The sequence below is a fragment of the Vulpes lagopus genome, chromosome 3 (genome assembly GCF_018345385.1).
Source record: "Vulpes lagopus strain Blue_001 chromosome 3, ASM1834538v1, whole genome shotgun sequence".
Taxonomy (NCBI): domain Eukaryota; kingdom Metazoa; phylum Chordata; class Mammalia; order Carnivora; family Canidae; genus Vulpes; species Vulpes lagopus.
The window spans coordinates 21,622,872-21,646,819 of record NC_054826.1 but is presented as its reverse complement, the minus strand read 5'-3'; the positions used below and the strand labels follow the sequence as shown (position 1 = coordinate 21,646,819).

Here is a 23,948-nt window from a genome sequence, read left to right as displayed (position 1 = left end):
TGAGAATTAATGACAAAGTTTCTGGCAAACAGTTAAATTAGGTTGTCTTAATCTGGACTTTAGGGGCTTCGGGGTGGTTCCCAGGAGGAGCTCCCACTAAAAATGTGTGAAAGGATACAACTTTCATCACAGTCTTTAAGTAGTTTGGGCCACAAACAGGTCAGTGCTTCCTCTAATGAGTGCTTAATAAGTGGTAGCTATTATTGCTATTTCAAGTTCTGAGGGATTGGTAGTTACTAGTCTAGGGCATATAGGGACAGTCTACTCATTTTCTGGCATTGTTACCTGGTATACTCTATCCTACTAAATGTGAACCTGAATTAGGGTTTTCCTACCCCTAGTCTCCTTCCTTCTTTCCTCCCATAGGGATATTTGACAAATCTTGGGAGAGGAAGTAGAGTAAAAGTTTTCTAAGACTTCATAGTGCTGTGGAGTTGGATCTGCAACTCCAAAGGCATATCTTATTCCAAGAAAATTTGTCTTCTCTATACTGCTTAGGATCTGTGTGCTACCTAAATCTGATAATGCATATCTCTCAACAATTCAGAAAAATTCTCAATCTCTTTGACTATGACCCCTATCCCATGTTTTACCTTTCTTTCAGGAATTTTAATTGGATATTATATATGTCAGACCTCATTCTAGCTCATGTCTTTTGATGTTTCCCAAATTTTTACCTTCTGTTTAACTTTTTTTATATTCTGGTAATATCTTCAGATCTTATATTTCACTAATTCTTTCTTGAGCTGTAACTCAACAGTGGCTTAACCTGAACACTGACTTTATAAACTTTGACAGCGCAAATACAACAAAATCAATGAGTGGAAGTATGAGAATGCCAAGTTCATACTTTCACAGCATGGGGGTCAACTGACAAGTTAAAATTTAATCACAATTGATACTTATTAAAATCCTTTGTCAACTTTGTAAGAATCTTTAAAGAACTAATATTTCTTTTTAAAAAACATTTTATTTATTCATGAGAGACACACAGAAAGAGGCAGAGACACAGGCAGAGGGAGAAGCAGGCCCCATGCAGGAAGCCTGATGTGGGACTCCATCCCGGGACTCCAGGATCACACCGAGCCAAAGGCAGAAGCTCAACTGCTGAGACACCCGGGTGTCCCAAGAACTAATATTTCTTGCAGTAAGAAAGATTTATCTGAGCTTTACCATTTTATTCAGCTTATTAAATTCAAGCAAGATTAAACTGAAAGAATTAAAGCTAGCATGGCAATACTGTTTTAAAAAGTACACCCTCTCTCTCATCTCTCTCCCTCATCTCTCTCATCTCTCTCCTTCCTCCTTTTTAAATTCTTCTGTTTTTCTTCTTCTCCTTCTCTCCTTCCTCCTCTTCCTCTCTCTTTCATGTGTATATGTGTGTGTGTAGAGCTAGATATTCAAATATTCATGCAATGTTAACAATAATTATTTCTGATAAATGGAAATAACCGGTAAAATAACTTTCACTTTATTTCCTAAAGAATGTTTTTTTTTTTTTAAAGATTGTATTTATTTATTCATAAGAGACACAAAGAGAGATGCAGAGACATAGGCAGAGGGAGAAGCAGGCTCCTTGCAGGGAGCCCAATGTGGGACTCGATCCTGGGTCTCCAGGATCATGCCCTGAGTCAAAGGCAGACACTCAACCGCTGAGCCACCTAGGTGTCCCTAAAGAATATTTTTTTTACTTTATTTCCTAAGATATGTTTTTTTCTTACTTTATTTCCTAAAATATGTAAATCTTTTACTTGAGTGGGTGTAATTTAACATCAATAACAAAATGATAAAGAAAGAGGTTGCAAATTTCAGTAGCTGAGTGAAGGGCCACTACATTTCCCTCTGCCAGTGAGCCTAAGTTCTATCAATATTCTCAATATTTTTTTAAATTTTTTTTTAAGATTTTATTTATTCAGGAGAGACACAGAGAGGGAGAGAGGCAGAGACATAGGCAGAGAGAGAAGCAGGCTCCATGCAAGGAGCCCGATGTGGGACTCGATCCTGGGTCTCTAGGATCACACCCTGGGCCAAAGGCAAGCGCTCAACCACTGAGCCACCCAGGCGTCCCAATATTCTCAATATTTTTATTTAATTCACTTCAGATCTCCCCGTTGCATCCTTTAGTTCAACATTGAACTTTCTTCCTAAAGGTAAAATACAAAAAGACATAAGAAAAATAAAAAAACAAATTGTGATCTTGAGAAATTTTCATTATATAAGTAATTTTCACTATAAAATTTGAGTCCCTGAGATTCTCACTTACAGTAGCAACTGTACTCCAAACTTTTCTTGAAGGTGTAGCCACATAGTAGCAATTAGTGTAATATGTTCTTATAATTGGCACTTGGGTATTATTTACAACTCGGCAATGAAGAACAGCGTAAGAGCCCTGGGCCCACTGATACTTAAGTAAAATTATCTTACAAAAATTTATAAAAATAAAAAATAAATCATTTACCTTTGTCTGAATCTTTAGGGTTTTTTTAGTATTTTATTTATTCATGAGAATACACAGAGAGAGAGAGAGGCAGAGACACAGGGACACAGGCAGAGGGAGAAGCAGGCTCCAAGCAGGGAGCCCGACGTGGGACTTGATCCCGGGTCCCCAGGATCACACCCTGGGCTGAAGGTGGCACAAAACCCCTGAGCCACCCGGGCTGCCCTGAAGTTTTAGTTTTTAATGAGCACTGTTTTAACTGGAGCAGGGTTCTGAACCCATAGTATTTCCTCAGTAGTATTTTCCCAGCTATATCTAGTAACAATTTTTTTTTTTTAAGATTTTATTTATTCACAGACACAGAGAGAGAGGCAGAGACAGAGGCAGAGGGAGAGGGAGAGGGAGAAGCAGGCTCCATGCAGGGAGCCTGACGTGGGACTCGATCCCAGGTCTCCAGGATCACACCCCAGGCTGCAGGCGGCGCCAAACCGCTGCGTCACCAGGGCTGCCCTCTAGTAACAATTATTTCACAGGACAGTTTGTGTCCTGACAAATATAGGCAGGCAGTGTACCAGACCGCAAAACCACAAGTCATGATCAGCTATTCTCTCAAGTGAATTCATATATTGGCATTTACTTCTCAGCAGATATTAGCTAACATTTTGTGTCTTACGTATATTTGGGTTACTTGGAAGCAGCATAAGTATTCCAAGCCAATTATTTTGATACTTTGGCTTTTAATTTCTCTATTCTCCAGTGCTTCTTGTCTTTGTGGCATTTTCATTTTAGAAACAGAGAAGTAATTATTTACTGAGAACAAGCAGAATGTTCTTGCTTGAAATGAAAAAAAACGAAGATATATGCCTTCGTCCAGTCCATTACTTGAATGATAAACATGAGCAATAGGTAACAAAATATTTTTAGAGTAGCACCTGTCTACACTATAGAAAAAGACCATCAGAAAGGCTACTCATCCTGTGCTTCCTTGGAGTGCCCTATGTCCGTTATTCCCCAACTGACAGGGGTTCCAGGACTAAGGGTGTTAGTATTAGCTGGGAACTTGTTAGACATGCAATCTTTAGAGCCCTAATCCAGACCAATTAAATCAGCCACCTAGGGTGTGAAGTCTAGCGATGTGTGTTCTAACAAGATTCTCATGCACTAAGTGGGAGAACCACTGCCTAGATGGTGTAGTGTCAGGGCAAGGAGACATCAGAAGAATTTGCTGCACGTATCTTGCCAGCCTTTCTGATCTCCTGTACCCTGCACCCCAAACCCCATCATGGGCTGATGTGGATTCCAAAAAGAAGGCTCATACAAAGGTTAACTGTATTTTAGTCAAGACTGTAGTCTGTGCAGTCAAGTTCCTTGGTTTCAAATACTGGCTCCCTTCTTCACCAGTTTCTCATCTCCTTCTCTTACTTTCCCTCATTTATATTTACCTCAGGTCACTGAGATGATTAAATGTTCAGCGTATGATAAGTGATTCATAAATGATGCTTTTTAAAAAAAGATTTTATTTATTCATGATAGACACACAGAGAGAGAAAGGCAGAGACACAGGCGGAGGCAGAAGCAGGCTCCATGCAGGGAGCCCGATGGGGGACTCAATCCCGGGTCACCAGGATCACACCCTGGGCTGAAGGTGGCGCTAAACCACTGAGCCACCGGGACTGCCCATGATGCTATTTTTCTATCCTAGTCTTTTTTTTTTTTTTTTTAAGATTTTATTTATTTATTTATGAGAGATACAAAGAGAGAGAGAGAGAGGCAGAGAAACAGGCAGAGGGAGAAGCAGGCTCCACGCAAGGAGCCCCATGTGAGACTCGATCCCGGGTCTCCAGGATCACGCCCTGGGCTGAAGGTGGCGCTAAACCGCTGGCTGAGCCACCCAGGCTGCCCCTAGACTGTCTTTTGTAACAATGACCATCAAGGTGGGCATTATTTCAGGTGAATAATTATGTATGACATCAGGTTTTAGGAAAAGTGAGAAGAAAAAATATTGAATTCACAGCCTGCCTTCCTATTTACCATGTCAACAGGATTAATGAAGTAATGTTCATACAGCAGAGTAACTTTAAGATGTCCCCATAAGGTCAGGATACATTTATGATGACAGCCTCTGTTACCTTTTTACTTTGTTTGTTTATTTATTTAAATTTAATTTATTTAAAAAAGATTTTATTTATTCATGAGAGACAGAGAGAGACAGAGAGAGAGAGAGAGGCAGAGGTAGAAGCAGGCTCCATGCAGGGACTCGATCCTGGGTCTCCAGGATCAGGCCCTGGGCTGAAGGCGGCACTAAACCGCTGAGCCACCCGGGCTGCCCTGTTACCTTTATTATTATTATTTTTTTTTCCTGTTACCTTTTTAAAGCAATATACTTCTAGGTCTCCAACTACAAAGGATCCTATTAATTGGTAGTGGTGGTGGGGAGGGTTTAAATTTTAATTCCTGCTGCTTCTCATTTTAAGTCTTTTATGACAAATGGTGTAAGAGCCATAGCACAGCTCAGCACATATCTGAAAAATATTAAGCTTAGGTTCCCCTCCTCTCTTGATGTAATTAAGAGTGTTAACCTAAGGAATGTGAAGCTAAGTTTTCTCCAACAGAATCAGGCTAAACTTTTAAGGTCAGGCATTTCCTTTTAATTTTGTATGACATAGTTATAAAACATTATTTCCATGTGAATACACTGATGACCTTCCGATAATGTGTTTAAAACAACTCATGTTCAATTGAAGATGTACATTAAAACATACTTGATTTTCTAGTGTGGACTTGATCTACATTTAGGCCTCAGTTGGTACTGTTGGCTTATTCCAATTATAACACGGGCAAATAGTCTAGAACTTCAAAGACCCTTTCAGTCTTGAAATCTTTAATTTCAAGTTGAATGTAGCAGAAACAGAAGCATGTATGTTTCCACACTAATATTCCTTTCAATAGTGCATGAGGAAGTCAGCCTTTTTAAGCAGGCTCCATGCAGGAAGCCGGATGTGGGATCACGTCCTGGGCCGAAGGCAGGCACCAAGCCGCTGCGCCACCAGGGCTGCCTGACTTCTGGGTTTTAAATGTATTCCTATTAGGGTTCAGTTTAGTTTTCCTTTGAATTTGATTGTAGGTAAGGGACAACCAGTCTTGTCCCTGGTTCTTGGCACAGAGCTATTAAGATCCTTGGAATTTCCTGAGATGTCTTTTGTCATACGCACCTTTTTGCCTATACCGGAGTTTATGCTAATGAGGTGATCTTGGCACTGGTCACCAGTGCAAGCAACCACATGATTAGGGGGCTGGAATAATCAGCCACACCCCAAGATATCCAGGGAGAGGCTGGAGAGTAAGTTCAATAGTCAATGGCCAATGATTTCATCAATCGCATCTAGGTAATGAAATTGAGTAAACAAGGTAAGGGGTTAAGAGAGCTTCCAGGTTCGTGAACACATCCTGTGCAGGGAGAGTGGAGCACCAAAAGTTCACAGAAGCTCTGCCCACCTCCCCCAACTCCCTTTGCCCTATACATCTTTTCCATTTGGCATTTTTTAAAAGACATTTTAAAGTAATTCCTTCACCCAACTCGGGGCACAAACTTAACCCAGAGATCATGAGTCACATGCTCTACCAACTGAGCCAGCCAGGTGCCCCTGGGTTGTATCCTTTAGAGTAAAACTATACTAGTAAATGTAGCGCTTTCCTCAGTTCTGTAAGTTGTTCTAGTGTACTGAACCTGACAAGGATGGGAAACCCTAATTTGTAGCTGACAGGGCACAAGTGCAGATATCCTGGATACCTCATTTTTGGCTACCGTCTGAAGTGAGGGCAGTCTTGTGGCACTGCTCATTTAACTTACAAAGTCTATGCTAACTCTGGCTGGTGTCAGAAGTGACTTGTTGGACACCCAGTTGGTACTAGAGAATAAAAGTACTGCTGTTTGTTAGAACAGTGGAATAGGGGAGACAGAAGAGGCTCTCCTACGGTTCTGCAGTGCACTTGGGATTCCTGTGATGACCAGTGTGTCTGGCACTCCAAGGCCCAGCTGTCACTGTAGACCTAAAACCCCACTAGGAGTAAAATGGAAGGAATAAAATATTCAGTTCAGTTCTTAAATATATGTTGTGGTTTTTCATAGTTGTTTTATTATATGTAAAATGTTTTGCAAACTGCAAATCGACAGGTTTATGGCAGCTACCAGTGGGTAGCTTCCCTCTATGCAATCAAACTAACTGGTATTCAGGGTACACTGATATGGCCTTTATACCCTTTGAAGAAAGTAAAATTATTTATACTTACCCCTTAAACCAGTTTTGAAAGGCCTTGCCAAATCTGAGAACTCAAATGTTAATTTTAATACTTTGTTGTGCCTTGTCCCTGATCTCTCCCTTCTGGTCAGAGCTCTTGAAAGATTAGGTTTAAAAATAAATCTCACTTCATACCTTGGCTTAAAGGGCACATCGTTAGCTATTTTCAGCATTCAAAATTCACTAGATACTAACTAGTAATTTACATACTTGAAACCACTATCTGTCAGGGATTTTTTTTCTTTTTAAACTACAACCAGGGACGCCTGGGTGGCTCAGTGGTTGAGTGTCTGCCTTTGGCTCAGGGCATGATCCCAGAGTCGCTGGATCGAGTTCCACACATCGGGCTTCCTGCATGGAGCCTGCTTCTCCCCCTGCCTGTGTCTCTGCCTCTTTCTCTGTGTCTCTCATAAATAAATAAAATAAAATCTTAAAAACAAACAAACAAAAAACTACAACCAACTCGGGAACATGGACATCTTATGGCAAGCTGAAAATCCCACATAATATAATTTAACTATATCATCAGTATTTTCTAACTTCAAAGAAAGAAAAAAATATATATGTAAGCTCTGTAGTAAGTACCCAACTACCAAACAGAACAGACTTAGAAATGTTAATAAAATTTTATCTTAAAAACACAACTTCCTATTCCTGTTATATCTGAATCCATGACCCCACCAGTTGTGGGAAGTCACTGCCTTTGGAATAGTTCATACATGTGATACCATTTAATATTAGGATTACCAAATGAGGATAAGCTGAATTGATCTTTTAAATTTAACAAACTAGGGATGTCTCGGTGGCTCAGCGGTTTGGTACCTGCCTTCAGCCCAGGGCGTGATCCTGGAGATCCGGGATCAAGTCCTGCATCTGGCTCCCTGTGAGGAGCCTGCTTCTCTCTATGCCCATGTCTCTGCCTCTCATAAATAAATAAATAAAACCTTTAAAAATAAATAAAATTTAACATACTAGTAGTAAGTGGAGAAGGTCTATTTAAAAATAATAAGCTCTGGGCAGCCCGGGTGGCTCATTGGTTTAGCACCACCTTTGGCCCAGGGTGTGTGATCCTGGAGACCCGGAATCGAGTCCCAAGTTGGGCTCCCTGCATGGAGCCTGCTTCTCCCTCTGCCTATGTCTCTGCCTCTCTCTCTCTGTGTGTGTGTGTCTCTCATGAATAAATAAAATCTTAAAAAAAAAAAAAGTTCTATTTAAAAAATTGCATTGGCTGTTGTTCACTACCATGGAACTGAACTGCAAATGCCAACCTATTCCTCCTTCCATTCTTTTGAACTGTTTTTTGGGGATTAGAGGTATATACTAAGAATTGTAGATCTTAATTCATGAATCAGTCATGAATGAGAAAATATCTCTGACCACAGACCAACTTCTACACTAGTAATCAAAAAGAAAAAAAGAGTCATGAACACATCATTTTAAACTTTACTTTAAAAATGTAAATATCTCCCAATATTTAACAGGTAAAGAAAATAGCATATTGGTTTACTTTATGTGGTTGTTATATTTTATTTTCCAAGTAATACTGATTAAAAATATTTACACACCTACTTATAAGTCCACAGTTTAGCACTCTTATTTGTATGGCTTTAAAAGTTATAGCACAAGATCTTTACATTAAGGATCGGGGAAAAAGATTCATTCAAAACAAAGCCTGATATATTATATACATGTTTTTCTCTGTACTTTATTTTAATACATTAATTTTTAAATGATGCTCATCTTTTTTTTCATCTGGTGGTAAAATACTAGTGCAACTTTTCATCAAAAAAAGTTTACCACAGATATAAATGAATTTTCCCAATTGGAGATGGCCCTTCAGTTGCCATTAAATGAAATTTCTCAACCTAAGTTACCAAGAAAAAGAATTGGTAGTTGCCATTATAAGCAAAAACATAAAAGTACTACAGCATCACCTACATTGCTCCTTACAACACAAATTTTGAAAGAACCAGAGACGCTTTATAGAAGTTTAGTTGGTTTTGAAAAGGCACATGGGTGTGGTTTTTTTGTTTTATTTTGTTTTTCCTTCTAGAAATTTTGCCACCACCACTGTTTCTGTCACAGAGATGACATCTGTGACTATCAGTATAGACAAGGTTGTTCAAACTAAAGAAAGCCGGAAGCCAAAATTTAACTGCACAGTAACAATGTACTTTTCTTCATGCAGCCTTGTGTTCCTATATATTCAATTTTCTAACATGCATTAGAATACATAAACTTGTATTCTAATGGTTTTACGTTTGATTTTACAACATGGAAAAAATCTGAGAAAGGACGTGACCTGGGAAAGAGAAGGGAGAACCCTTATCACAATGAAAATAGATACATTCGTACCCAACTATATAATAAGAATATAATCCATTTAAGTTTGCAGAAATAATACTTCTCAAAGCTTCCCATTCACGTATGGGAAAGATCCCTCCTCTGTGGCATTAAGGGGGGGAATCAGTTTGTTTCAATAGAAACAGTTCAGCACAACAGGAAAAGACTTTAACTTTGGTCCACTTGTCTGTTAGCTTAAGGACAGTCACACTGCCCATCATCAGTTCAAAAACTGAACACATAAATTTAAAAATATATTCATTTGTTATTTCATTCTAAAACAGGCATAGGTGTTCTGTTTTCATTCCCTGCCCTTTCGGCTTGGGAATCCACTGTTGATTTGGTCTCTAAACCCTCAGCATCTTCGTGATCGTCCCCGGCAGCTCCGGCGGCATCTCCGTGGGTGGGCTCTCTCTCCTCCTGGTTCATGATTTCAGGGGTTACTTGTTCCAAGTCGGCTTCTAGCAGTTCAGTCTGTACTTCCACTGGCATCTGATTTACCCGTTCGACATGCAGCTCCTCCACATGTACTTCAGTACCCTCTTCAGTCTGAATTCGACCCACTTCTAGGTAACTCACCTGGACCTGCTCTGGAAGCTCACTCAGATGTGAATCATGAACTTGGCTGTCCTGGAGCAGATCCGGATGGACCTGTTCCACAGTCACTTGTGCCGAATCCACCTGAACCTGGAGCAATGGTAACACATGCACCTTCCCAACTTGTTCTATAATTGTCATTGACGTCACAGGTTCAGTTTGCACACGTGTTTCTACTGAAAGAACTTCTTCAGTTATTAGACGCTCTGAAATATTATGAGTATCACTGAGATGCCTCCTTAATTCATTTCCTTGCATAAACCACAAGTCACATAAAGTACAATGGTTGGGCTTATCTCCAGTATGTATTACCAAATGATCTTTGAACTGGTCCCAGCTGTTAAACACACTGTTACAGACCTGAAATAACCAAACATATGGTTTTAACAATACTAATATTCAAACTGAAGAAAATATGAGTGCATTTATTCTCTGTAAGGAAAAATTTGAATTTTTCTGAAAAATGTTATAATGTTGTCTAAGATTTCATAATTCTCTTATTTGCCTTTTAGCTGATGTAGCTAATAACTTAAATACATTTTGAGAAACGTTTTAATACTGCCTTCATTGCTTAAATGCCATATAAATTCAAAGAATTAAAGTACCAATATTAAAATTTCTCCCATAGTACCCTTAACATTTAGAACACTTACATTATGTGGGCTAAATACACATGAATCATGAAAGAGCTGATCACAGCTAGTCAGTGCCCCACTGCCTCACTCTAGAATTCTAATGATTGCCTGATGGTTAAGAATAACCATGGTTTCAGACTACCTATTATTGAGGACGTAATTTTATTGCCATTGGTGTAATCTGGGGTTGGATAGAAAAAACACCCTATTCTAATCTTCCTTCTAAAATCAAGAGGAGAGTGATGTTCTTTACTCTCATTCTTTCCAAACTGTCAGCTCTATACTTTTTACTCTAGACTCTGCTACCCTTCACTTTCATTTTTTTTATTTTTATTTTTTTTAAAGATTTATTTATTTATGATAGACATAGAGAGAGAGGCAGAGACACAAGAGGAGGGAGAAGCAGGCTCCATGCAGGAGCCTGATGTGGGACTCGATCCCAGGTCTCCAGGATCAGGCCCTGGGCTGCAGGCGGCGCTAAATCGCTGCACCACGGGGGCTGCCCACCCTTCACTTTTAATTTTAAACACAGACTCCTCCTTTGCGAAGGACAGAATACATCCACACATACCTGACATTCATAAAGCTTCTTTCTTCCCTTTTTTGCCCCTACTCCAGTTTGGCACGCAGTCAGGTGACATTTGAGGGTGCTATTTCTAGCAAATCGTTCATGACAATTTGGACATTCAAAAGGTTTTTCACCTATTACAACAGAAAAAAAATTATATTGACAAATGAAGAAAAACAGAAAAAGCAAAGTTTTTTCTTTTTGGTAAATTCTAGTAGCACCTTCTTGAAAGAAGATCTGAATTTATAATTAAGATGTTTTCACCACATCCAAAAGGCTCTTCTAGAGGTGGACATAGTAAGTTTTCAGTGATTATTGTAATTGTTATTTGTACTCTGAGGAAGAAATAAAATTTGGATCAGAGTTGTTTCATGTTTTCTCATTTCTTAAAAAACTATTTTCCCTTAGGAAAAAAAATCAAGATCAATTTCTCTTTTTGGGAAATGCCTCACCATCCACTCCACCATCATTTTTTGAGCATTTACTATGTGTCAGACCAATGTGCTAGGTGACGAAAGATAAATAAATGGCCCTTCTTGTTAAAAACTCCATATCACAAGCCAGAGTATTTTATGAAGGTGAAATACACAGAAATGAACACCTGCAATGTATTGTAGAAGGCTTGTTTCAGAAAAAAGGGCACTGGAAAATGTACTGCAGCAGCACGAAAGGAGGAGAGTATCCTGCCTAGAATAGAGTAAGAGAAGGAAAGAGGAAGTTTATTCAAGGCAGAGGCATAGAATATAAAACAACATGGTGGGTGAGGAATAAGGAGGGAAGGTATCAGTAATGACCCCCAGATTCCTGGCTTAGAATACCAACTGGAATAAAGAACACAGAAATCCAAGTATGTTTGGAGTACAGTATGTTGGGAAAGATTATAAATTTAGTTTTGTATCTGTTGATTTGAAGGTACTCAAGGTGGAAAAGTCTGGTAAACAGCTGTAGATTAATCTGAAGCCAAATAGAGGGTGGACTGATATACAGATTAGGAGTTACTTTGAGTGGTAATAAAAACCTCTGATGTGGTTAAAACTCTAAGTATGTTATGTGATAACAAAATCAAGGACGGAACTCAATGAAACAGGTAATGAGGCAGCAAAGACAACAGAATCAGAACAGCCAGAAGCAGAACAAAGAGCACCGAGGGAAATTAAGAAATTTCAGGAAGATGAGGGCAGTAAACAATGTCAGCTGAACAGAGATGTCAGGTAGGACAACAGGGGATTCTACTAACTCTAGTGAGAACAGTGTGAGTGACATGGTGGGGTTAGAAGCTAGACTATGGTGAGATGAGAGACAACTTAATGAAAACAGTACAGAAATTCTTCTCCAAAGTCTTGGATGTAAAGAGGATGGAGGGTTTTGACATGACAAATACATCATCTGCTGGGGTAGGGTGTGGGCAGGGTCTTGAGTACTAGACTGAAGGTACAGAATAATTTCACAAGATATAAATCAGATACTAAAAAGCCTCATTTAAGGTCTGATAGGAATTGTTTCCAACAGTCCTTTGCAAGAGAGTAGGGGTAAATGACCAATAATTCCAGGATTAAAAAAAAATTTTTTTTTAGAGCAAGTGGCTTCAAAAGCCAAGGGAATATGCTTGGAGTGTAAGAAAAAGTGATTCTTTTTTTTTTTTTTTTTTTTAAAGATTTTATTTATTCATGAGAGACAGTGGCAGAGGGAGAAGCAGACTCCATGCAAGGAGCCTGATGTGGGATTCGATCCCGGATCCTGGGATCAGGTCCTGAGCTGAAGGCAGACGCTCAACCGCTGAGCCACTCAGGCACCCCAAGAAAAAGTGATTCAAGTTGTACACAAGGAGGACAAGATAAGATAGAGAAATCAGAAATGGGGCAATAAGCTAGGTGGAGAGGGATATGAAGGACTGGCAGGCTAACTGAGGAAGAGTCCAATAGTCAGAGTAAGGGAAGGAGAGGGAGGATTCAAGGGATAGCACGATGCCTACAGAGAACAGGTTCTAGTGTTGAGGTCCCAGTTGTGACCCCCATACTAGTTAAGTAACTAGTTGTTTTTACTCTGACCAAAAAAAAAAAAAAAAAAAAAAGCTTATTTTTTTGTACAATGTTCATGAGATGAAAAAATTAGAAACCTTATGACCTAGAATTAGTGTTGGTACAGAAACTTGTTTTCGACTCCTCAAATATTAAGAGATAAATAAAAAGGTTAAGTTTTGTGGTTTTAGTAGTGCATAATTTTTCACTATAAATAAAATCTACAAATATAAATTGTTATAGTTTCTTTAAATAGTAATTTCATGACATATGCCAAGATTTAAAATGTACATATTCTATGACTTGGCAATTCTGCTCTTGAACATGTACACAAAGCCATATGCACCAGTATATTATTATTATTACAGCATAGTCTGTAATAGCACAAGACCAGCAACAACCTATATGTGTATCAATACACGTAAATTATGGCATACCTATACACCCAAACACCATGCAGCCACAGTGGGGAAAAAAAGACATGTAAATTCCTCAATTTTCACATATTTAAAGAGTTCAAGAGAAAAGGCATGACACTGTATTGCATGTCTCTATTGTTCCCCCCACCCTCCCAAAACTCTGTGTCCATCTATGGTTACTAGAAAATACAAACGCTAGGAAAGGATAAATAAGAAAATAATGACAGTAGTTGCTTCTGGAGAGATCTACTGAAGTAGGAAAGCATTTCATTTTTCATTGTATGTCATTTCAGCCTTTATGTCATTTGAACTTTTGCTATTTAAAAAAATTAGCTTAAAAATAAAAAATAAAAAAGTTAACAATTAGCTTAGTTAATTAAGACCAATGAAATATAGAAATAGCAACAGATTAATTCTACTTTAGATGTGTGGACAGCACAATCTTCAAAGTGCTTTTACTGTTTTCTCTTATTTGTCATAACCCTGTAATGTAGGTTATCATTACCCTTTTTTACACAGACAAGGAAGAGGTCCAAAGATAAAGTGACTAGTCAAGTTCATCATACTGGCAAATGTCAGAACTGGAGGTGGAATCTAATTCTGATTTCCAGACCCACATTCTTTCTATAATTCCCCACTGCCTCTCTAGGAAATGAGGTAACAATTATTTGAAGACATGGTTAAAGGTCACTTTTAGGTTCTCTCTCATTCTAGGTGTCCCACAGGTGAATCTGTCAATGTCTGGTATCTCCTCCCTCCTCTAAAGTGCTCACCCTTTTATTTTTTTCTAAGTTAATAAAACCAAACCAGAAAGCTAGGATTTACTCCCATATTTCACTGGTCACCAAATCCTGTTGATTTTGCCTACTTAATATGATTCACATCTCTAATTTTTTTTTCCATTATCACTACATTTACTCAACTCTTCACTCTTGCTTAGACTGCTCCAACAGCTTGCTAAGATCTTGGAGGTTTTACCTCACTCCAATCTATCTCCTGCCAATCATCACTCTAAAATATACATCTGATCCTGGTTTAAAAAAAACTTTTCTTTTTAAAGATTTTACTTATTTATTTGGGAAAGTGAGCAAGAGGAGTAGAGAGGGAGAAGCGGACTCCCTGCTGAGCAGGAAGTCTAATCCAAGGCTCCATCCCAGGGCTCTGGGATCATGACCTGAGCAGAAGGCTGATGCATAACTGACTGAGCCACTCAGATACCCCTTTAAACTTCTTTAAATGAATGGTCTTTCAAGATAAAATCCAAATTCATTTGCAGCACTTACAAAAATTAACAGTGTGGTCTTGGCTTCATCTTCCATCACTTTCTCTCCCTTGCCCTTGTTCATGATGCCTAGGATGTGCCACGCAGTCAGCCCTTACTAACTCTTCCAGCTCCATCTTGTCATTCCTCTACTTGGACCCAATCCCCCAGGCAGCAGTGCTCCAAACAAGTTGCTCCCTCTCTTTCTTTATGCCTGTGTACACTTCATTTCTTTTGCCTGGAATGCCTATCTCCTGGCTAACTGCTCTTCCTTTGAGAGTCATTATAAGGGGAATGCTCCAAGAAACCATCCCTGTCTTTTCCATCATAAATAAACAGCCCAGGCAGGCATTCACATAAGACTGTGTGCTGACCTTTATCAACCCTTGGCCCATCCCATGTGACTGTGCCTACTTGTCTCCCCCAACATTAACTGTGAACTCCTTGAGGGCAGGGACTCTAACATTTCCTTACCTCTAAGACCTAGCAGGTTGGCATTACCGTTACTATTTTCCAAATGGAAACAAACTAATTCACAGGACAAGACACAGCCAAAATTTTGCAAATCAAGCCACAGATTATAGTGCAGGCTTTAAGAACACTAAAGAAACCAAACCACTAAACTAGTAAAAGTATTGGGACGCCTGGGTGGCACAGAGGTTTAGCGCCTGCCTTCAGCCCAGGGCGTGATCCTGGGGTCCCGGGATTGAGTCCCACATCGGGCTCCCTGCAGAGAACCTGCTTCTCCCTCTGCCTGTGTCTCTGCCTCCCTCTCTCTGTCTCTCATGAATAAATAAAATTAAAAAAAATAAATAAATAAACTAGTAAAAGTATGCAAAATATGAAACTGAAGGAGATTTATGTATATTTTATGATAGGAAACAGGAATGGGATTGTTTCCTCATTTACACTGAGTTTCTTAGAAGCAAAAAATGATCCATCCTTTATTAACATAAGCACAATTTTTTTTTAAAGATTTTATTTATTTATTCATGAGAGACCACAGAGAGGCAGAGAGAGAGGCAGAGACACAAGGCAGAGGGAGAAGCAGGCTCCCTGCATGGAGATGTGGGACTCGATTCCGAGTCCTCAGGATCATCAGGCCCTGGGCTGACGGCGGCACTAAACCGCTGAGCCATCCAGGGTGCCCAACATAAGCACAATTTAAAACCGTTTACTTATGCTCCCTTGATTCACCAAGTCACTGGTCACATCTGCAACTATCTTATTACTAATTACTAGTACAGTTAATTGCAGTTAAATGCTAACAAAGTTCAGTTTGCTTTAGGTGTTAAACTGTTCTTCCAATGGACATCTAGTTCTGTAATTTCTAACTACTTAATTAAGTTATATTACATAATTATAAAGACATACAACATAATACACTTTAAGCTCTATTTTCTTCTATTTAATCCAAAATACAAAGTATAGGATATGGAAAGCACATTCTAAAACTTCCAAAATAGTCTGTGTTGCCTGTTTTACAGTGGGTAAGCCACTAGGTATGTTTTGGGTTAAAGAGACAACTTGCTTCCACTTTTATGCTAATGTAAAAGTGACTATCTGTTGGGATACTGTAAACCTTTATCAAAGCACACTAGTTACACCAAGGAACATTTATTTACTAATTTAATGTGCTACTGGTATAGCATTTTGGAAAACTAATCTACATTAAAATAGATGATCATTTAACTATTTAAACTATTACTATAGGCAGTTTCTAAATATACAATAGGTATTATGCCTATGTTTGAAAATCAGAACATATTTCCCTTAAAGATTTCATTAACACCTATTAGTTACCCAAACTTGGACCCCAAAGCTTTTAAAATCCATACAGAGACTTAGTTATGAGATTCTCTTGCTCTTCATGTAACCAGTAAGTATTGATACCAAGCATTTATTCAGTCCCTGAGTACTGATACCAAGCATTTAAAAATGAAGGATATCCTATTTATTTCAATCTATCCATTTCCTCAGTTTCAAGCAGTATGTGGCGAGCAACTCAGGACAGCAAAAGATCTATGAAAAAAAAGTCTTCAAAATTCTCCAAACTGCAGCAAAGAGAAAGACTGAATAGCATGGAATACCCTTGTTGTATTCACTATATTAAACAGTCTAAACAGCCTTAGCCACCACACACAAGAACATGGGAACAAGTGTCTAGAATCTGACACTTAGCACACCATATCCACTGCTCTTCCCACACCCAAGATTCAAGTCATAGGTGGTAGGCTCCTGTGTATGGCACAGAAGACTCAGCAAAGAATGCTTGGGAAGTGGAAGGACAGGGAATCTGACAAGGGGAATAACAGGTATAGGGGATAGATACAGAGGCCCAAAGTGAGCCTCTCTGGGATCCCTCCTGCATGCCTAAGGGCTGCCAGGAGGATGGCAGTGAAAGACTTCACCTTTCTCATCTCCCCGCTGTTCATCAGTCCTGACACTGTGTGCCCCCAGAGAGGTGTGGGAAAAACAACACACACACTACCTACCTGGCCACCAGGTCAAAACCAGTTACTAAGTGTATGCAAAGGTATAAACATGCCAGAGGTCGGCTGTCAATGTACTTATCTATATAACCTATAAATCAGAAACAGGTAAAAATAGTAAGAGCGAAGTTTCCCTATAATTAGGATTTCATAATTTATAATCCTTGGTAAATAATCACAAACTGTGTTTTGTGTATTTCTTCTAAAAATATAAAAACTGACAAGGTGTAAGAGTAACAACTACCTTCAAAATTAATGATTTTGCTCTTAAAGTGTCAATATTTCAACACGCTAGTATCATCAGAACATTGTGAGCTCAGCCTGCATATTAGAAAATACAAGAGATGGTTTCTGTGGCACTAATTAAAAAAAAAAAAAAAAGGTAGACACTTAGACTTGAAGCGAATGTGGAAAAATATACTTTTAACATAAAGCATTTGCCAGTTACCTGTATGTTTCCGAAGATGCTCTTTAAAATGTCCAAAGTGGTCAAACTGTTTCTCACAGTATTGACATATATGAATTTTTTTCCCAGTTCTTTGCTTCTTACTGACTCCACCTTCTTCAAGGTGGTAACAGTTGAGGTGCTGTTTCCATGCGCTCTCCCGAAGATACCTTTTATTGCATATTTCACACTTGAAACTCTCAGTGGAGTGTGATTTCATGTGTTCCTTAAAATGGTAAAACAATTTAAATGAACGGTTACATTTCTCACAATGGAACAAGTCCTTCACATGTGACAGCTGAAGTTCCACAATTTCAATACCTTCTACCTGTTTGCTTGTGGGGTCAGATGCACAACCATCTTCTTCTTTAATCTGCCCTTTTCTATCACCTTGACGGTATTTGCTGGTAATATCTGCCAACAGTGCCAGGGCGGAATCATCAGAGGAACCTGTGCTCTGAATGTACTTTATGGACTGCTTGGCAGAAGCCACTTCCTCCAACGTTTCGATGCCTTCATCTTCCACTTCAATTGTGCCTTCGGCAATCTCCACCTCAATTTCAACAGGTTCTGATTCTGCAGATGGCAATGACTCAGTGATAACATTTGAAGTTTCTGCAATCTTTCTTTTTTTTGCCTCACTTTTTCCTGTGGTATTTTCCTCTAGTGGAGCTGAGTTTTCTTTGTTCCTGAAAACATAATAGATGGACTTAAAACTCTATAAGGTCAGTGAAAATCCTAGCAGGCTTTTGGAAAGAAACTGATAAGCTCATAGTAAAATTTATATGGAAAGGCGAAAAATAAGATTGGAAGTCTTATACTATAACCTGATTTCAAGACTAAACTGAAAAACTACAGTAAATTATCCATATTGGTGAGAGACATGAAGATTAATGAACAGAGTAAAGTCCAAAATTAGACCCACTTATTCAACTGACTTTTGAAAAAAGGTTCCAAGATAATTTAATGAAGGAAAGAATCTCTTAACAGTACTGCTGGAATAACTGGTCTTTATATGGAGAAAATAAACCTCAACTACTACTCTTGAATCATACACAGAAAATTATTTCAAAATGGACCACACAGAGCACCTGGATGGCACAGTGGTTGAGCATCTGCCTTTGGCTCAGGTCATGATCCCGGGATCCTGGGATTGAATCTACAATCAGGCTTCCCACACAGAACCTGCTTCTCCCTCTGCCTATGTCTCTGCCTCTCTCTCTGTGTCTCTCATGAATAAATAAAATCTTTAAAACAAACAAACAAACAAAAAATGGACCACAGACTGTCGATAAAAACTAAACTATTAAGCTTTGAGAAAAAAAGAGAGAAAATCTTTATAAAATTGGGTTACGGATAAGATTTCTTAAACAGCACACAAAAAGCAGAAAACTTAATAGCAAAAATTGATAAAATGGATTTCATCAAAATTAAAAATGTTTGCCCTTTGAAATAGTTAACAAAAAGGCAAGCCACAAACAAAACAACAGAACAAAACGGCAAGCCACAGATCAGGACAAAACATGTGCACACGTGTATCTGCCAAAGGTCTGTACAGACAGTATAAAAAGAATTCTCACAATCCAATATACTCAATACGAGAAGACAACTATTGGGAGACAATTATCCATGAGTCTCATGTTTCTGCACATCTTCTGAACTGACAGCTTTTCTTCTGGACTCTCTTCAAGGCTGTATGCGGTAGAGCCAGCAATCTGGAAAGACAGAGAGTGTGGCTCCCTCTGGAGCAGAGGGCAGCTTTGCTTACTATCCATATAATAATGTCCCCCTCTGGGTAACGGTTGGGCAGGTTTGCTTGTAGCCCATTACCTAAGATGTGGGCGTCTTAAGCTGGAGATTCTTCAGCTGTGATGTAAACCAAATAGATGCACAGCATTCATCTGGGCCATTCTGTCACCCCTTTGGGGGAGAAGGAAAAACTGGAACAAATACAAACTCACGCTGTTTACTATGCAAAAAGTAAAACCTTTCTGACTTAACAGTCTCATGTCTTCTATCAGAATCCATGAAACTGCAGGATAACTTGTTGGCTTGCAAACAGCGTAAAATCTCATGTTACAGTTCTTACCAGGTTTTGGCAACAAGGGCAGGATGCCAAAAAGATAAGGTTTTCTGAAAGACAAAAGATGAGGCCTCATACAGCAAACAATGGGATGTGAGGAAGTCCACTAGAGCTAGCAGCAGATATTTTGACCAAATTTGTACAGTTAACTGGGCAATGCGTGGTCTTCCATTTAATTGCCTACTATACGAATTAAATTGTGTCCCTCAAAGATATGTTGAAGTTCTGACCCCTGATACCTGTGAATGTAACCTTATTTGGAAATCAGTCTTTGCAGATGTAATCAAGTTAAGATGAGGTCAGCAGAGTGGGCCACACTCTAACACAACCTGTCCTTATAAAGAGGTTCATTTGGGCAGACACACACACACACACACACACACACACACAGGAGAGAAAAAACACAGTAACGTGAATGAAGATGAAGGTAAAAATTGGCGTCACACTGCCACAAGCCAAGGAACACTAGGGGCTGGCAGAAGCTAGAAGAGACAAAGCAGGCCCCTCCCCTGGAGGTTTTTGAGGGAGCATGGCCCAGACAACACTGTGGTTTAGTATTTCTAGCCTCCAGAACCCTGAGACAACAAATTTCTGTTGGACCCAGTCTGTGGTATTTTGTTGAGGCAGCCTCAGAAAACTGAAACACCTACTAGTGAGGAAAAACTGGGAAGTTGCAGGATGAGTACTGGGCAGTAAGTTCAAGGACAGCTGCTGGAATGGTTCTCTAGTGTTGCAAGCTCTCCCAGGGCTGTGGGAGGACCTCCCTGTCAACCTGGTGGTCAGCCTTAAGTCTACCCCTTCAAAACAACTAAGGTTCATGGGTGGGGGCAGGGGTGGAGACAGAAGGTTCTGGCCCATGACAGACAAGTTACCTAAACCAAGGGTGACACGGACAGGAGAGAAATCTTCAACTGTTACTAACAGAAATGAGTCATTAGAACTTTGGCTAGTCCACGTGAAAGATGAGGGGGCAACATGATACTTGTCAAGAATAGCAACTGGGGACACCTGGGTGGCTCAGTGGTTGAGCATGATCCTGGGGTCCTGCGGTTGAGTCCCGCATCCCCCGCAGGGAGCCTGCTTCTTCATCTATTTCTTGGTGTCTCTCATGAATAAATAAAAAATAATAAATTAAATAAATAAATAAATAAATAAATAGGCAACACCAGGCCATCACAGGGCTCAGCCTCTCCCGCAGTGAGTGTCTCATGTCCACCTTAGATGCATTTGGAGAGAACTGTAAAACGTCTCAGGGTTTTTGTTTTGTTTTTGTTTCTCTGCAATGTGTCCTGGCTGCCATAAGGGTGCTATGATGCTCCTGGGGAGATTTCTGAGACAAACTCCTGTGATGAGGCACTGACTAGTAAGTCTTCCTGCCAATTGAGTTTACACTGTTGATGAAGACAAGTCACTGCGGAATGAGAAAAGAATCCGAAACAATATAAATTGTTATGGTCAGGCCTCCTGAAAATCCACCTAACTTTGATGTTAAACCAGGTGAAAACATAAGAGTTGTTATTGTGAAAACAGAGCAGCAAATGTCCAAGATTAAGGTATACTCTTTTTAAAAAGTCACCAGAGTATGCAAGTCATCTGAGTCAGCCAAAAGACATATAAATCTTATGGCCCCAGGGTCCCTAGCTGGCTCAGTGGGTTAAGCATCTGACTCTTGATTTCCACTTAGGTCTCAGGATACTGAGACTAAGCCCGTGTTGGGATCTGCACTCAGTGGGGAGTCTGCTTGAGATTCTCTTCCTCTCTCCTTGCTTGCTTGTGAGCCTTCTCTAATAATAAATTTTTTTTTCTAATAATAAATCTTTAAAAAAAAAAATCTTATGGCCCCAAATGAAAATCAATATGTACAAGGCAGTTGAATCAAGGGGTCTTTAAAACCAATATAGATACTGTCAGTAATGATGACCTTGCTGGCTGATAGGGGGCTTTTATGGGCTGAAAACACTTGAGATTTGTTTAGTCAAGCCACATGCAACTCTCATCTGCTTGAAACCAAAAGTAAATATGCCTTGCTCACTGGCATAGAGTCACTCTCTCCCTCCAGTCTCTCTTCCTCTTCTACCTTCCCACTGCCCCCATATCTTTAGAGGAAGATAATTAGGGGTGAAGCCAAGGTCTCCCTGTTCCCAAGGGTATAGTGAAGACACCATGTACCCATCCAAGGATGCTGAGGAAACTCAGAAACAGAAGAGACCCAAACTTTCATGGCTCTGTTAGATTCAGGTGTCCAATTCATCATCCTACCAAGGGGAGAGGAGGCATTTACATCCTACTGATGGGATTCGGGCAAGGTTCACAGCAGGAAAGGGAGGCTGTCTTAACCCTGTGCATGGCGCGGAGTCTACATATTGTTCTTGCTTTGACATCTGAATGTACAGCAGGAATTAGTATGGCATTTACACTGCCCTCTTCTGTAAGGACAAGGGATGGATTGTCCCAAATGGAAAGAGCCATAGGTAGAGAAGAACTACTGGAAGAAACCCCTTGACAGATGCCACCAGCAGCTGATCAGGGTTTAGCACAGGTGTCTTGTGATGACTAAAGTTTACACTATATTGATGTTCTGTTGACCAGCATGCTAGAAGTCTGTCTAAAAGGCCCTGACTGCAATGTTAGGACATCCCCACCAGTAAGTGTTGATAATAAACCCTCAACAAACTTCAGGGGCCCGCTCATCAAGTTAAGGTTCTTGGGACTAAGCAGGTGGATTCACACATGCAATCCCTTCAGCAGCAGTAAAAGAAAAACTGTTTCTTTACCTTTTTCCTCTCCCTACCAAAAATGAGGATCAGCAGGCTACCGAACTTTTTTGGGTACTGGATATAGCATGTACCTCACTTAGCCATTCTACTTTTTTATATCAGCTAATCTGTACATCAGCGTTTTTTTGTTTTTGTTTTTTTAATTCATGAGAGACTCAAAGAGAAAGGAAGAGACACAGGCAGAGGGAGAAGCAGGCTCTCTCCAGCTAGCCTGATGTGGGACTTGACCCCAGGACCCCGGGATCACGACCTGAGCTGAAGGCAGATGCTCAACCACCGAGCCAATCAAGTGACCCACATCAGTATATTTTAAGTGGGGCTCCAACCAAAAGGTTACACTGGAAGTTGCTCATCAAGCTGTGGCACATACTCAATTTTGGGGGCCCTACAACTCTTAATGGCCCTTTTGAACTAGAAGTCTTTGAGACTGATGCTGTTGCACATTAGAACTTCTGCAAAGGTAGTCAGGCTCCACCAACAAGGTATACCTTGGGTTTTGTAACTTGTCAATTCCCTGACACATCTATAAGGCACACTCCTTTGAAAAGAAAGGATTAATTAACTGTTGGGCTCTTGTTGAAACTGATACCTGATCCACTGAGGCTTTGAGGCTCTTTAGCTTGATACCGCCATTTGGCAGGATGTCAACTTCATGACCAGCAAGGTAAAACCTGACCACCAAGTCTCACTTATCAAAAAGAAATAAGACACTCAAGGGGTGCCTGGGTGGCTCATTCAGTTGAGTGTCTGACTCCTGGGTTTCAGCTCAGGTCATGATCTCAGGGTCGTGGGACCGAGCCCCATGTCGGGCTCTATGCTCAGGGGAAAGTCTACTTGAGATTCTCTCTCCCTCTCCCTCTGTACCTTCCCCAGCTCATGCTCACTCTCTCTCAAATCAATCTTAAAAACAAGCAAAAACAACAACAACAACAAAAAGAGTGGCCCTTGTGAGTCAGAGTGGGAGATACAATGGGTCTCTAGGTTTTATAAAAATGCCTATGTGTCCCTGACCATTCTGGATGAAAGGTCTGGGTAAGAGAAGGGGATGATTGTAAAAGAGGTAAAGTGATAGCTACTAGAATGGGACACAATAATTCTATGCAGCGGAAGGAAGAACAACCCTGATACCCGAGAAGAGAAAAATCTTAGGTTCTAGGAGGTATGGGGGAGGAAGGGATTAATGGTCTTTGTCCTTTAGAACCGCCCCTATAGCCTTCCTCAGTAGGAAAATGCTCTGATGTAGCTCTCAACTGTCACAAGCAACTTTAAATTGACCGCTGGATCTGTCCTCCCCTGCCCAATGACTCAGACCATGATCTGATGATCTTTTCCTTAACTATACTGAGAAGTCTTCTGGAAACAGCAGGAGATGACCAAGCTCTTGCATATTCCATATTTGCCCCACTACCATTCCCAAAGTTCATGAGGTGAATAGATAATTACCACTCAACTGGCATTCAGGTGCACATGACAAACAGAATGGACTAAATTGACTGCTCTCAGGAATCTCTCCAAAAAACAAGGAATAAGTTCAATCAGGGAAAGGCGGAAGCTACTTTTTAAGGCTCATGCCTC

General features: G+C 40.0%; 1 protein-coding gene across 9 annotated transcripts in view; it reads right to left on the bottom strand.

Moving 5' to 3' along the window:
• Nucleotides 1-8,413: 8,413 nt before the first annotated feature.
• The window catches only part of ZNF131 (zinc finger protein 131), a 29,223-nt gene continuing 13,688 nt past the window's right edge, over nt 8,414-23,948 (bottom strand). For 7 of the 9 annotated variants that reach the window (XM_041749790.1, XM_041749789.1, XM_041749788.1 and 4 more), the window contains 3 exons: nt 17,517-18,202; nt 10,882-11,012; nt 8,414-10,035 (listed from right to left, as the gene is read on the bottom strand). In XM_041749790.1, the coding sequence (XP_041605724.1) occupies nt 9,349-10,035; nt 10,882-11,012; nt 17,517-18,202 (1,504 nt within the window). In that variant the 3' untranslated portion in view covers nt 8,414-9,348. Of the gene's footprint in view, nt 10,036-10,881; nt 11,013-17,516; nt 18,203-23,948 lie in introns of those variants that run through there. The other 2 variants (XM_041749791.1, XM_041749793.1) reach the window with 2 other exon arrangements.